The sequence below is a fragment of the Loa loa genome (genome assembly GCF_000183805.2).
Source record: "Loa loa unplaced genomic scaffold supercont3.81, whole genome shotgun sequence".
Lineage (NCBI taxonomy): Eukaryota > Metazoa > Nematoda > Chromadorea > Rhabditida > Onchocercidae > Loa > Loa loa.
Window position 1 is genome coordinate 57,748 of NW_018108261.1, and position 15,605 is coordinate 73,352.

The window sequence follows — 15,605 nt, forward strand, 5'->3', positions numbered from 1 at the left end:
GAGAGAAAAGTGGGCGCGAAATTTATCAATCTAAAGTTCAACATCATTAGCATTGATCATATGATCAGTGCCCTGTGTTTTCATAAATCATTCAACCTGTTCCCTCGTCCAATCCAACACTAGAGATAACTATACCATAAGTCAAACAGAATTACCACGCATCCTTTTAACAAAGCCAAACCACCATCAACCAATGAAAATCAAAGAGGAAAATAAAGACGGAAATTTACAACTTAATTGCAAAATATTTTTTTTTACAATAAAATTGGAATAGTTCACGTGCTCAGCCAAAGTATGTGTTACATATAACATACACTTCACTCATACCTTATCCTTATCCCACCATCACTAGCTATTACAACCAGTAAATAAGAACAGCAGAGAGAGAATTTCCCTAATATAATTTGAAAACTGAAACACAGGAATAGTCACGTGCGCACTTGAAATCTTCCAGCTTTAGTAATATATTTAACACCTTTGAATGGCTTATACTTTTCACCATATAGATCCAAACGATTGACTTTTAACCCCGACACAGCCAGCTGATTAATTTTGAAATAAACAGTAATCGGTGGCGCTTCGACATTTGTTGCACCGCTCACGGAGACCTAAAAGTAATTACTTGTTCTTTCCATTTATTCAGGATGGTCAGAAAAATGTGTAGTTCGTTTTTAAGCTGCACATTCCTCAGCTAGTCAATTCAGAAAATAATACAGTAAGTGTCTTCAGTTTTCCACTTCTTATTTTAACGATTAAAAATGGTTTGCTGAATCGGATACAGATCATAGAACAGGAATTAAATTCATTCAGTGATTTTGGATTTTCTGATGAAAAACAGTTGTTAGGAAAACCGTGAAAATCCCAATTCGTTCAGATTTCTAACAAATTCGATATGTTACAAACAAAAGAACAATGTGGTTCTTAAACTGTGTTTTTCCTTTCTGCTGTGTTCACATGCACGCATTAATCGAAATATTACAGCAAACACTTACACAAAAAGGATCATAAAAAAGGAAATCGAGTTCGTGCTTCAATCAATTTAAAACAAAAGAAGCAGTTTTTAAAAATATCTACAGAAAAGGAAATGAAAACGAATAACATACAGTTCCTTTTAAAGTCGGTGGTTTGCCCAGTTCGATCTTTCCAACATTCCACTGGAGCAATTTCGTTGTCGGGTCAAAAGAGCATTTTCCAGTGCTCGATATTAGCATACAATTTTGGACCGGCTTCGGCATTGTCATCTCCACGATAACATCTTCCAGCTGAAAATTGTGATTGTCTGAAATTATCAATTACAACAAATATAACCTGTTGTCATTACTTTGTTATGTATTTCTCATTGCATTCCATGCGAAGAGACACTGTAGCACAACAGAGAATTTCAAAAAATCAAGAAGTTATACTGAAAAACATGCTTATTGTAACTAACAGCTTACAATACTATCTACAATTCATAATTCTGATAAATAACAGAGCAAGTCTGCTTCCAGAAGATCCATACAGAATCAACAAGGACTCTCATTCACTTCAATTCCCTTCCGTCATAATTCTGATAATAGCAACAAAAAGAAACAAAAACGACACTAAATTATAAAACAAAAATTAAGACAAGAAATCCTACCACTTTACCCATACTCTGCTTTGGACCAACCGTTAGTTCGATTCGTCCAGTAGTGCCTGGCTTAAGTGATATATTATGGCGTACATATACCGGTATTGCAACCATACTAAAAAACAGAACGTTTCGTGCAAAAAAAACATAAGAGGCATAAAATAAACTTTGAACATTTCGAAATTTTCTTCCTGAATGAAGCAAAAACCTAAAAATCACCAAAGCATGAGAGCTATCCATTCATCCAGGTTTCTTTTGATGCAGTTGTAAACCGGAAATGGTTTTATTCAATTTGTTATAAATGATTCCTTATACCAACCATAAAACATTCTGTCTAAAGAAAGCTCTAGAAATGCTCATGAATGATGCTCAAGAAAGCTCCAGAAAGTTTAGCATTCGGAAATTACTGCTCAAAAGAAAATTTTATTATCACTGAACTTACTTCTGCGAACCAATATGATAGGAGAGTAAGCGGAAATTTCCATCAGGTGGCACAAATGACAATACTCGCTCACTCTGTCAAGATCATGGAAACCACATTAATCAAAAAAAAGAAGTATCTTAACATCGACCAAATGTTTTGGAACTCTACCAAATGCGGGATTTATAATTTGAGACCACATGGTCAAACCGCTTTTTTAACCTTAGAATGGACGAAATATATCAGCTTCTATCGAACTGGTCCTCCGAGATGAAAATGCAAAAACTCGTTTTTCCGTGTGAAATGAAGTTGCCTCAGATAAACAATAAAATGAAATAAGAAAACACTGACTTCCCATCGTTTAAATCGTACGCAAGGGTGAAATGAGACATCATCTAACAATCTTGGATTAATTAATGTCATCGTTAGATCAGGCATGCCAGAAAGTTTACAGCAACAATCTATCTGAAAAAACATTTCTCACACATCAAAGTAGAGATCGAATTCAAGGATTTGAAAAGCCTGCCTGACTGATGGCAATGTAGGAATAAGACCGGCATTTACGGGAACATTTTAAATAAACTTTTTGAGAATTAAACAAAAACATGAATTAAAATGCAAGATATGTTTACATAGAGAATATTAAAATAGAGTTTGAGAAGGCGGAGATCGCCAATAACTAATAGGTTAGGTAAAAGTTTAAATTACTAACATATCCTTGTATCTCAGAGAATACAGTAGCACCTTGTCGATCAATTATGGCATCAATTTCCTCAATAACGTCGAAATAAGCTTCATTGTTTGTATACTTGACATCAGCTCTTCTCCAAGGTATATTTGAAAGCTGACCAGTTGGTAACACTTCCGAAACATTCGTTCGACCCATAACCTGACCATATTTGATTATTACTGAAACGAAAATACTGTCAAAAATATCTGCAGAATGCTGATATCATTTGAAACAAAAAAGTCCAACTGACCGAGTTATTTAATCACTTGATTGTCAAATTATTTGTAAATTTTACTTGGTTAGCGATAGTTCGGAGGAAATTAGGCGGTTTGATAAGCTCTTGCAAAACGTTCAATTCTGTAGCTAATGGAAAACCATTATCAAGCATTTCATCTAGCAGCTGGAACAAAATTACATATTAACAAGGACAATATAAGAAACATAAATTTCGGATGCTTGCCAGAACGAAACGCTGGAAATGATTCGAAATAGGAAGGTGTAACGATTTCTATCAGTAAATGTGATAATCGAAATGAACCATAAGAGGGAACTATGGAAATCTATTCCTATTAATTCATTACTGACATTATGACAATCATATATAAATAATGAAAAAAAATACTTCGAAAACCATGACACAATTTTCCTTAATTGCATTATCGGTGAATTCTTCGAAGTATTCCGCAAATGTAGCGATGACGCGATGCAAAAACTCGATTACCATTAATGGTGGAGCTAAAATTAATATACTTAAATATCCTGTTCATCCATATGAATAGCACGGGTAAAACGAATTCGCAGTTTCTGGCTTTCAAACTATTTCTGTTGCTTATCAAACAATAATCGGAACACAGATTCTTTAGCAATTTAATAAACAAAGAAGAATTTAACAGTGATGCATACCTCAAAATTAATCAGAAATTATATATATATGGATATACATATACATACATACATACACACATACGTGTATATATATATATACATGCACATATATATACATGCATATATATATATATATATATACATATATATATATATATGTATACATACATATATGCATATATATATATATATATATATACATATATATATATATATATGTATATATATACATACATATATATATATATGTATACATATATACATATATGTATATATATATACGTGTAATATGTATATATAAAGAATAAGTCTTTAATATAATTTCTAAAATATAACGATTCTAAAACTAGACAATTCACAACTTTTTATAAAAAATTACAAAATATAATCAATTCGTCTTTAATCATATTAAAGTAAATACTGAAAGGCTTTCGCTTTTTAATGTTCGCATAAATTACAGCTACTGCGAATTGTAAGACTCACTTTCCGATACAGTTACGGCAAGAAGATAAAGATGGTTGTGATAAACGCTGATGAGGTAATGATGGGGCGTTGATATAACTGGTGGTACATCTTCCGGATAAGCTGCCTGGAAGTATCAGCAAATTTTCATCATATATTCTTCATATTTCCTACTTTTGAATATCTTATTACTGGGTGGGGTCTGAGTATCTTATTACTAGATGGGATGGCAATGTCTGAACTGGAACATATCATCTAGAAGAAACATGGATGCTGAGAACATATCCACTTCATATGTTCAGTCTAAAGAAGATGGTATGCTAACAAATCACAGTATGCATACTTTGGAAAAAAACTCATGGAACTGATGTTAAAATGGACAAGCCCGAAATAGTCTTTGTATGTCGCGAACAATTTTATCCGAATAGCTTATAAAATACCTTTTTTTGAGCCTCGAAAAAGTAATCACATATCGACCGATGAATAACGGATTTCCAGTGTTTCTCGAGAATAATGTCGCTGAAACATGACGCAGTAATACGATGTTTGGAAAGGAAGAAGAGATAATATAAGACTGATTCTAAGTTCATCCTTGAAGCTGATCAGAAATTCTAGATTCACATCAAGCCATTTAGTAATAAATTGTCAAATGAACTTGAGCGCACGAAAGGTAATTGCAGAACAGCGCTACCTCTTTGCCACTATCACTCGTAAATTATCACGCCTGTTCAAAGAAAATAAAAAAGACTTCATCTTGCCTCCACCTTCAATCCATAATTTCGTTATTAGGTCGTTCATCTCGTTTATCAATGATCACTTAATAAAATTTTTGCTCCTTGCATTCATGTCATTGTCAACCTTGTTACGAACTTTCCTAGGACTTTTGAAACGGCGATTGGTAATCACTGAGGTAAAATGGACTATTTACCAACTAAAATGGACTATTTACTAAAATGGACTATTTACCTAAAAATGGACTAAAATAGACTATTTACCAATTTATTTACCAACGTATTTACCAACTCAATTCAATATATTTTCCTGACACGTGCCATATACACATCCAGTTCTAGTCATAAAAATATTGGCCAGTACGGATTGCTAAACTTAGCATTCTTCTCAATTAACCATCAGTGAGCTTGCGATCTCTAAAATTCCGTCGCAAATAACATCCCCCCTGCATCCCTCCTTAAATGGAGTTTCTAAACTGCAATGTCGATAGCCCTGAATTACGAAGAACGAGTTATCCATTATTCCTATTGCATCAATCTGTTCCCTTTAACAGCTCTAACATGGTCAAATTCACACATCTAAATGTCCGGAGTAACCATTGTTAACAAGGCAGCCAAATCTCCTCAAAAAATCCCTTTCATTGATTACAAAGGGCCTTTTGTTCCCCACTCTTTGTTGATTCCCTTTTTTCGTAGATCTCATTAGATCAACTATTGTTTCTTTCTTCCGTTAATTTTCTCCTCGATATACATTCTTCCCTGACCATCAGCACCTTACCATAAACAAATAATCCTTTTAAGCCTGTTAACCAAAAAGATGGTAGAAAATTGCTAAAAACTTTCACTTCTCCGCCATTTCATTTCCATTTCAACAGTTAATGGATGGTTATAATTCGCTATTGTCCAATTCATATCAGCTAAATTAGGCATACACTAGACCATTCCACTATTGCAAACTTACTGAAATCAAGGACTATCACCACGGTTCAAGACAATCTGATCATCAACTCAAATTCATCCACGCTACTACTGTAACCGTCTTTACTTAATTTGTAGTCAAGGTACATTTTTAGCAGATGGCTTAAGCCATTTCAATCATTCCTTTCGTAATTAAGCTCACTTAAGATAGAGTAGCAATGGTACTTCTCGGTGACCCACTTATCCAGCAGCTCTCAATTATGATATTCATAATATATAAATTCCAATTCATAATGCTTTGGAACAAGTACGATACGGTCAAACCAATTCAACTTCAAGTATATCATTCAGTACTCATTCAACTTCCATCGTAGAGGGTTTTTATTCACTTAATTCGGCTTCATTCTTGCTTTTTCGGTACCACGATTCCTTTTTTTTCAGTATAAAAGCAATTACATTCACTACATTCCTCGATCTCATTTGCAATGGCATTCCCGATATATTTGAGTCCACATTAATTTCCCTCTATTAATGTTCTCAGCTGAAATGAGGCCACAAATATCCTAACCTAGCCTAACTACTAGGCCAAATTTGAGGAAGTTCCCTTTCGACTTATGTAGACCTTCAAACTATAAATACAAGCATCGTACTGAAAATAATATTAGACATCAATTTAAAAACTGAAATTTATCTCAAAGCAAAAAAAGAAAAAGTCACTCAGTTATCAACAGAAATGAACTTTGCAGAGAGTAAACAATTGAGATGCAACGACAAGACGTATGTGGATTACACACCAAATTATTCCCTCTACTACGGGGACAAAATGTGACATGACTTATTAATGATAACATACCCAGAAGTATTCACAATAAACAGACTGTTTAGCATTTTTCTTTCATCAGAACATGTCCATCAATAATGGAAAATAACGAGCTCAACAAAAGTGACTTCCCCAACCTGCGAACTTCGAGATCAAAGCTTCCAAGAAAACGAACCACTGCTGCAAAATCCAGATAGAAGTAAATCGTCTAATCCACTGTATCAACATGACTAATAGTAACTTTATTAGAGATATCATTATCATCCATTATGCCCAAAAATTTTGCTAGAATGTACACATTTCCGAATGTACACAGAAAATACCGTGTGTGAAAATGCAAGCAACAAAATTTTATTCACAAACTACCTTCTCCTTTTTTCCTTCTTTTATGAGAAAAGGAATGAAAATATATTGGTCTATCCAGCAAGTGTGCATAACTTGCAAAATTACGACGTAATTCGCATATTACATATCATTAGAATTCATCAACTGCTAAAGAAGAGTCCGAACTGCAATTCATGTTTCTATGCGTTGTATGCCTAGTTTATATGCGCCAATAATTTTGGTATGGATTTTGAAAATACTTGCTTTCTTCGTAAACAAGCAGCAACACGGACAACTCTCACGAGATAATGAAAAAGAACTTTGAGCAAGACCTTTAAAAATTATCAAGAAAATATCTGATTCGGAATAAAACTCAAGTCTTGTGGCCAACCAAGTTTTAAAAAGCTAATTAAACATATAAACATTTTGCACTCGTGAATGACGAAACAATCCGGAAAAACAAACAGTCAAATAAGGCATCACATATTATTACTGCTACGACTTTCTTGGATTTGAAAACACGTTTAAATGACGATTATTTAAGGATGAATTCAGACTATTAAGCTGAGCAGGTAAATTGTTCATATTTTGTGATCTAATTTCATCTGTCCACGGATACACTCCCTGGCATGATATTTTCTCATCTTTTGCAGAGGAATGGAAAGATGACTGTTGCCTTGAATTCATGTTTTTCTCAAAAAACGAATGATTTAGGCGTCCTGACATCCCAAAAGATGTCAAACGAAAGTCTGGCTGAAACTGCCGAAGTCCATCTTTATTCACTGCAGCTGACCAAAAAGATGAATGCTGCATCGGATTCCTGCAATATGAAAATGGTTGCACTATTTTTTTTTCGTTTTTTTTGTAAAACATAAAAGACAAACCAAATTAGCCCATCTTTCAAATCATCCTGCAAATCCCAACATGATTACTCTCCATTCAAAAGATTTTGGAACAAACAGAATACATGGAAATCCCAAGTGAAAGTAACTTACTGTTCCATACTGCTACCTACTACGCCACCGCCATATTGTCCCGGGCCACTTCGACCCTGTCGCGTTATGTTATATCTACCACTGTTCCTACATTTTGATCGACCACGTTTTGACGTGTATCGTGCTTTTTTGCTTTTAGGACTATCAAATATGTGCTGACCTAAACAAATATTACTAGATAAATGGTTGCATTTGAAGCATGAACCATAATATATGCACAAATCTGCTACAAATTCAAAAACGTATGTAGGAAGATACTGTAAAGTTGAGTGAAAAAACTTGAGAGGCATTACTAGAAAAAGGGCTAATATGCAGATCCACTTACTTCTATCGCCGACTTTTACAGACCGGTGTTTAGCTTTATACCGTTGTTCAGCTTCATCATCACTAAACGCCAGCATGTCATCAGGACACTCCCCGTCACCATCCCAACAGCCGTCAGTTGCCTTCTCGCTGAAAAACATTTATCTATTAACAAATACATTCACTCCATTTAGTGCTGACCACTACTGATTGTGTTATAACTCAAAGTCGATCTACAAACAATTCAACAAACAGAAAGAACGTAATAAGTGATTCATTAAATAGTTACTACTGTAGGCTTAATTCAAGATGTTGCGATAGTACCACTTAAAAATACTATCGTAAATCATACTAAACGAATGTTCGTTGACACTGATCACTCACATCATAATCAAAATATTTCAGTTCCCACACCTTCAATCTCATCAAACTCAGCTGTATTCATTCAAATAATGAAAAACCCACTGCCTCAACTTCTCCGTAAGTACTGTATGAGTGAACTGAGAAGCCGCCGGAGCATAATACATTGCAGTACCCACTTTCCACTCACTTGCTTCCTTAATATCATTGAAAAGAATCGCATACATTGGCTTAACAACCGGTCCAAAGATGTCAAATACCTGGAATAATGCGGCAATCAAACCATTTAGTCAACAAATTTACCAAGTAAAAACAAGAAATAACGGAAGGAATTGCAGTTTAATTTATTCTGCAACTTGAAGAAAACAAAAGCACGTAAGAGTCACACCGTAAAGCACGCAAGAGTCACACTGTAATGGTCTGGTACTTATTACGATAGCACATAATCAAAAATACCCTAGACCAACGTTCCATCTGCTCCATTACGATTTCATCAATTCTGTTGAAAACAAAACTTTAACAGTTGTCGAGGAGTTTCAACAAGCTATTTAGAAACCAAAAATTTTCCAGAAAGAATATCTGTTCCCCGCTCTTCCTCATTCATATAGAAAAAAAAGAAAAGAAAAAGAACAGAATAAATGTACCCGTCCTACAGCGTTGCGTTCAGCATCGAAAATGACAGTCTCGAAATCAAGTGCAGTATTTGAATCAGCCTCAATTACTACTGAAACCAGAACAGAAGTTGTATTTATATTACGCAATACATAGACTGCTTATATATTAAAAATGTTAAAATATGAACGTAATACACAGAACTAATACAAAAAGTCTACAACTAATACAAAGGAAAACACAATGACAATCTATTCCGTTTGAGGACAAATACCGTAGAAGAATATTTCGACGACCATTAAAACCCTTCATATTCATAGGATGATATATTTTCAACGATAACGGGTTGAACCTTGGTTTATTTCATAGTAATATGATATTTGAGAATATAGTCACCGATTACAGGTAAAATCCGCCACAGTGAGTAATACAGCAAAACAATGAAACAGCATATATTCCCGAAATTTCTGCATTACCTAATCTGTCGACGATGTTCATAATTTTCCCAAACTGTTTCAAGATAATGTCTTCTTCAACATGAATCCTGAGTTCCTCGATAGCAGGCATTGTATCATACTCATGCTCAATAAGTTTCGCATTTATTTTCGTCGAGTTGGCAACTTCCACGTCATCGTCTTCCTCCTCTTGCTGTAATGACGTTTGCCGTCGAGTAATTTCCAAAATTCTAAAAAAAAAATCCAGGACAGAATTTTAATTAATCGCGAAGAAACAATAAGCTGATTATTCAAAAGAATCAACAAACGTTCAAGATTTAAACCACAAAGTTAAGATAAAAAAAAAAGTTCGTATTACCTAAATTTGACAGTCAAGATTAAGAAATATGGTGTTAAAAACTGAAACGGTTACAAACAGTTAGCTAAAATAGACCACTACCCGCACTTATTTGAAACACAGAAACTACTCTACTTAGCTGGCAAAGCAAAAGTCTTTTGTCTATTTAACGCTCCTAATCCCTTCAACTGATTTCCCTTAACTGAACGTAATGGAAATTATCCATTACGTTCCAAACGTCAACAATGGTGACGAAAATGTAGCATTCAATATTGTTGAGTGAAATAAAGAAACAAACCTATCGAATTCCTCATCCGAACTATCACTGCTCGACTGAACAGTCAGCGCACTTCCCGACCGTCCACCATTGTCTATCGTACAGTGAGCGATTCTTAAAACAATACAGTGTTGAAAAAATAGTTCTGATACAGTCGAAAACACAAAAAGCAAAAACTATTATCTTGTACAAAATTTGGAATGATTCTAGCAAACCTAAAACTTGTTGGATCGACAATACTGAAACGGTCAAAAAAATAATCGAATGACATACATCCCTTGCATACCAAATCAACGATGTTAGTTACAATTTCCGCAACAGTTGTCTGCAGTAGGTCATCCTGAAATGGACTTCCTTTATGATTGAAGCAATCAATGTACAGACGGCCAAATCAATACTGGCCAAAATTAACAAAACCTTATAACCTTCCCTTCGTTCTGTACATACCACTCCCATATTACCTAGCTTCAGAACGTTGCAACTTTAAGAAGTATGTGAAGTTTTATCGACCTGAAAGAGTAATCAAATATAGAAGGAAGAGAAAACCTTGTCAACTTCGTTATTCACATGTACCATTTGTACCTTACTTACGTGATCATTGCAAGCGATAATGTCATCAGAATCCATTATGATATCCTGAAATGAAGAAACTATGACATGGGTGGAACATTTTTGATGTGCATCATTGCTTCGCCTTTAATACATATAATACTCAGGTTCAATTGCGCTTGATCCATTAGCGCTATGAAAATTGTAATTTATGTGCTAGTGTTACGTGGAAACGAGTGATTTCAAGACACGCGTTCTAGTATTACTGGAAATCAATTTAAGCGGTATGTATCACGAAATGAATGTCGCAAGGTATATAATTATGCATAATGCTTCGTAAATAATAAGATGTATGTCGTGTGTTGGATGTAAAAGTACACAACAATTTCCAGCACATTATTAATTCGTCCCATAAACTTGAAAATTCTTTAGAAATTTTTTTTTCTTTGAGAAAATGGATAAATCCCACGCAAATTCGGAAGAAATAAGCTGTTAATGATTTCGCAAAAGTTAAATTCCCAAGTTTTCGAAACTCTAGAAACCAGAAGTCCGAAATTTCCAAGAAACTAACTTTCCAAAAGTCCAAGAATGGAGAATCCTCAACGCCCAGCGAAATAAATACATCGTGAGAACATTTCAATCACGCGGTCCTAGAAGAGGGACGATACGACGAAGCTTGTCTCAATCGAGTCCATTCTGTTCTGCGAGTTGGTCGATTTGGGTTGAATGGGATGTGTGAGAGCTGATAGACTTTGGAACTGCCTTCTTCCGGTTAGAAGATAAAGATAGGATAGCTGTTTATGGAGTATTAATTGACAAGAGTGCAGTGAACTGGATCCGGTTGAGTCGTGTGATTTTTTGTTGTTCGTAACTTTTGTCAAGATTTGCAGGGCTCTTAGATACCTCGTAGCCCGCCTATTTCGTTGATTTGTGATACCAAGTTAGATAATATATATCGTATTTGTCCTACTTCATCTATATATAATACCAAAACTGCTATCTGAAATCTCATGTTCTATACATTATGGATTTAGCTTATTTCCTGTTGCTGATGATATGTAAAACGCACCACGTATCATAGCAAAGCTTGAAAATTTTCGAACTACAAATTTTGATCCATTAATAATTAGCAAATCCATCCTAAATTATTAACAAATCAATGATCACTTGGATATTATCAGTTATATACTGTTTACGTTAATATCTAAAGATTCGTGCTAAATAAAAACATCAAACGAATTTTACAGAATGGTGGAATTACGGAAACCCGAAAAGTTGGAGGATCAAAAAGGTCAACCGGAATCGTCTTCATCCACAACTACGTTGACGGTGCCTCCGGTTGTTGATTATGGTAGTGCTGCGGCATATGCGATCGAACTACGTAAATGGTTATTCACAACTCACTGCTGGGCATTTTGTCATCAGATGGCAACCATGCATTCATTAGCATATTTGGCATCATGTAACCGGCCAGAGATCATGGTACCTCAGTCACCACTCGGTGTCACGTTGCCACCATCAAGTGTTCCCCCACCAACTACTAATCTGTCAAATTCAAATCAGTTCATCCAGCGTCACGCTATTTCATCCTTTACACGACGTATCCTTGCGGAAATTGTCGATTCTATTTTTGCATTTATCGCAAAATTACTAATTGTCTACTTACTGGTGGAAATCGGTGTTGTGTAAGTATGATATCTATTCAATTTCCTTATAGTGATAGATTTCTCTATTCTACATACAGCATCGCTTGCCATTGCCTTTAACCTGGGGAACGTTTGTCAAGTAATACAGTGTTACCTGTTGAGAAAAAAAGCTGCAATTTTTAGAGCACAAAAATATTCCTGGATAAAATAATTACTGAATAATACTTTGAGATTATAGGAATCGTACTGAAACGACATTTCCAGGGATCTGGATAAATACGACCGATTATTGGGTGATGAGGCTGACTTGCATACGTTGATTGACGTAACTCAGGAATTGTTCCCTATTGAAATGCTTGCAAAAATCGTCGTCAGTATTGTCGAAGTTCGTATAATCCATCGCATTATTATGTTTTAGAAATATTTAAGAGGGAAGAAAATCTTAGGTACAGATGATTTTAATATAATACTCTTACCTTGGCTATTAATACAAAAAAAGACCTACTGCCCTTTAAATATGCACTATAAACTCATTGAAATATGTCATTAAAACCAGTATTAGTTCATTTGAAACACATCATTCCACCCCAATCAATTTCGACTTAAATTGTTATAAACAAACATACTTTTACCAGATTTCCTCATTGTCGCAAGATTTTGCTTCAGGCCTTATTTGTATCATATGGTTTTGGATCAGTACCTGCTGGGCAGACACCGGGTAAAGTTGTGTTAAATATTCAAGTGATTACTTGTTATCAAGTGATACCGATAGCAGGTAGCGAAGAGGTGAACATCGTACGAACCCTCACTGTCCCGTTCAAAAAGTCAGTTTTATTTTTTCTTTTCCTGCGTAGCAGTAGATTTCTTCGTTAATGTGATAATCGTTTGAATTCACATTCTTTGGTTTTTGTATGTAATGGAATATTTCATTTCAACTTCAAAAACCTGTTAGCATAAAAAAAATTTATTCATAATCCACATATCTCGCGGCATGCTTGTAGCATATTGCGGAGTCTCAATTGCGTTTTTTAAGGAAATCAAATTTTCGCTGTAGCAAAATGAATATGTTTGTCCATAAATGATCTCCGTACATCTAATGGCATGTATTTCAGTTCTTTGCTACGATCACTAACGAAGAACATGCTTATCAATCTGCTCTTTCCGCTCAGTGCAGCAGCTTATGCGTTTACCTATAATCGTGCTGGATATGATATCGCTGCGAGGACGATCGTTGTTAATGCTTAAAATAATTTTCGATTGGTTTTTATTACTTTGTACAATTTGATTACAATACAAAGACTGTATGCCGCAAATTAAACCATCATTATTTAGTGCGTGAGGACTACTGAACCGAATGAATTCTACAACGCACATTTTAAGCAACAGTTTTTCTGCTGATAACATTACCCGTCCTTGTTGATACGGAAAAGCAGTTTCCAAACGGGATGCATGGCATCACAAGGTATGAAACAATAAGATGACACATGATGTCACAAATAATTTCATTGTGAAACGGTAATGGGCATCATTCGATAATGGCATCACATCACTTTAATTAATCACTTTAATTATGCTATGAAGAATGAAGTTCAGCACTATTGTGAAGAGAGTGTAAGTGTAAGACCATGACCGGGTCAATACCAGTATTCCAAAACTTCTGTCTTCCCGCACTGCACATCTATACGACGAATCTCCATGTCTCTTGCTTTTTCATGAATCATGTTCTAATAGGATACCAGAATCAAGCAATCATCTACTGAATGGTTTTTCTTAAAAGCTACCAAAACGTTGTATTTGCTTACGGTAACACTATATGACTTTTGGATATTTGTGGAAGCATTCTAAACTGTCCGAAAACATTAACCTCCTCACTTCTTATAATGGAATCAAGTACATTCCATAAATTAGTTATTTCAATAGAAAAAGTGATTCAACGATTTGGAGGTGATGGCAATGGCTGTACGATACGCTGTTTTTGTTGGTACGCTTGACGAGCGATATTACGCTGCAAGCGGCTCAATCGATCATGCACGTTTTGCAAGACATTCCCAATTGCTGTAACTCGTTTTTTGGAATTATCCAACTTTCGCACATACAAGTCTAAATCATATGGTGCTTGTTGCTCCTCCGAAATTTCTTTCAGATCTATAAACAACCATGAAAGTTTACCTCATATCTTTCAAATTGTCGCCACCAGAAAGCTTCTAGAAAAAGAAGTCATCGGCAAAAAACGAGCTAAGTAACCTTCCCCTTAACCACTTATTATTTAATTGTATTGCACAGATTTCTTGATCATAATTCTTCATTTTGTATATCCATTTCTACTCGTTATGAAGGAAATAATGACATTCATAATCCCAGCCAATTGACATGTACTGAAGTACCTTCAATCAGGGAGAACAAATCAGCTTCATATCCTCCAATCTCTGGACAACCAAATACCGATAACTTACATTGCGCCAGTTCTCGGATATGCATATTTAAAGTATATTGACTGGCAAGTGCAGCATGAACGTGACTGTCGAGACGTTCCACTGCTGGTTGAACAATCCCCATAATTCCATTACTCAATAATACAGCACCACTATCAGTCATTTCATCTGGACTTGATTCCGCCATTCGATTCTTAGACAAATAAACTGAAACCTTGATCTATTAGAATGAAAAGCAATATAAACTCCAGCGTAACTACCAAACTTCAACACCACTGGCAAATCGGAATACTGTGAAATGCAAAACTACTAACCTTAAATTTTAATCTTTCACTTATATCAGAAAATTACTCTTCCCCATAAACAACATTCACGTTACATAATACCTATCAAATGCAGCCGGAGAAAAATGACAACCCCGTCCAGTAAAGTTCCAGTGGCATTCTACAGCGATGTTCAGGACAATAAGCTCTGGCTAAGAATAAACATAATTAAAAAGAACAAGTTTTAAAAATATTTCTTCTTCATTACTAAAACTTACATCAAAAAGTTGGTAAGAGAGATAAATACATTCGAAGATTTCAACAAAACAAAATTCGACTATAAAAAGTTTTTCACTCGTCAGATGACAACTGCGATATTCTCGTGAAAGACGCTGTTGAATATTAGAAAAGCAATCCTCGACCCTTTCTATCTCTGTGCAATAAGTTCAGCAAGTTAGAATAATTCTTTTCTA

General features: G+C 35.0%; 4 protein-coding genes across 4 annotated transcripts; 1 reads left to right on the plus strand and 3 right to left on the minus strand.

Annotated features, from left to right (window-relative positions):
- Positions 1-160: 160 nt before the first annotated feature.
- On the minus strand, positions 161-6,765 carry LOAG_02604 (hypothetical protein). The gene is made up of 11 exons (XM_020446062.1): positions 6,613-6,765; positions 4,551-4,629; positions 4,132-4,237; positions 3,386-3,498; positions 3,059-3,163; positions 2,746-2,922; positions 2,385-2,498; positions 2,055-2,128; positions 1,622-1,727; positions 1,104-1,262; positions 161-608 (listed from the first exon to the last, which is right to left on the minus strand). The coding sequence occupies exons 1-11, from the start codon at positions 6,645-6,647 to the stop codon at positions 429-431; spliced, it is 1,248 nt and encodes a 415-aa protein (XP_020303548.1). The 5' UTR covers positions 6,648-6,765; the 3' UTR covers positions 161-428.
- Positions 6,766-7,087: 322 nt separating this feature from the next.
- Positions 7,088-10,884, minus strand: LOAG_02605 (hypothetical protein). The gene is made up of 9 exons (XM_003138142.2): positions 10,789-10,884; positions 10,458-10,582; positions 10,264-10,356; positions 9,650-9,858; positions 9,206-9,285; positions 8,667-8,821; positions 8,224-8,351; positions 7,899-8,058; positions 7,088-7,723 (listed from the first exon to the last, which is right to left on the minus strand). Exons 1-9 carry the CDS (start codon positions 10,867-10,869, stop codon positions 7,399-7,401), a joined length of 1,356 nt encoding a protein of 451 aa, XP_003138190.1. The 5' UTR covers positions 10,870-10,884; the 3' UTR covers positions 7,088-7,398.
- Positions 10,885-12,032: 1,148 nt separating this feature from the next.
- Positions 12,033-14,354, plus strand: LOAG_02606 (RDD family protein). Its single transcript, XM_003138143.2, has 4 exons — positions 12,033-12,476; positions 12,702-12,822; positions 13,104-13,261; positions 13,550-14,354. Exons 1-4 carry the CDS (start codon positions 12,040-12,042, stop codon positions 13,680-13,682), a joined length of 849 nt encoding a protein of 282 aa, XP_003138191.1. The 5' UTR covers positions 12,033-12,039; the 3' UTR covers positions 13,683-14,354.
- LOAG_02607 (SNARE-associated protein Snapin) lies at positions 13,727-15,089 on the minus strand. The gene is made up of 2 exons (XM_020446063.1): positions 14,891-15,089; positions 13,727-14,582 (listed from the first exon to the last, which is right to left on the minus strand). Exons 1-2 carry the CDS (start codon positions 15,054-15,056, stop codon positions 14,368-14,370), a joined length of 381 nt encoding a protein of 126 aa, XP_020303549.1. The 5' UTR covers positions 15,057-15,089; the 3' UTR covers positions 13,727-14,367.
- Positions 15,090-15,605: the final 516 nt, after the last annotated feature.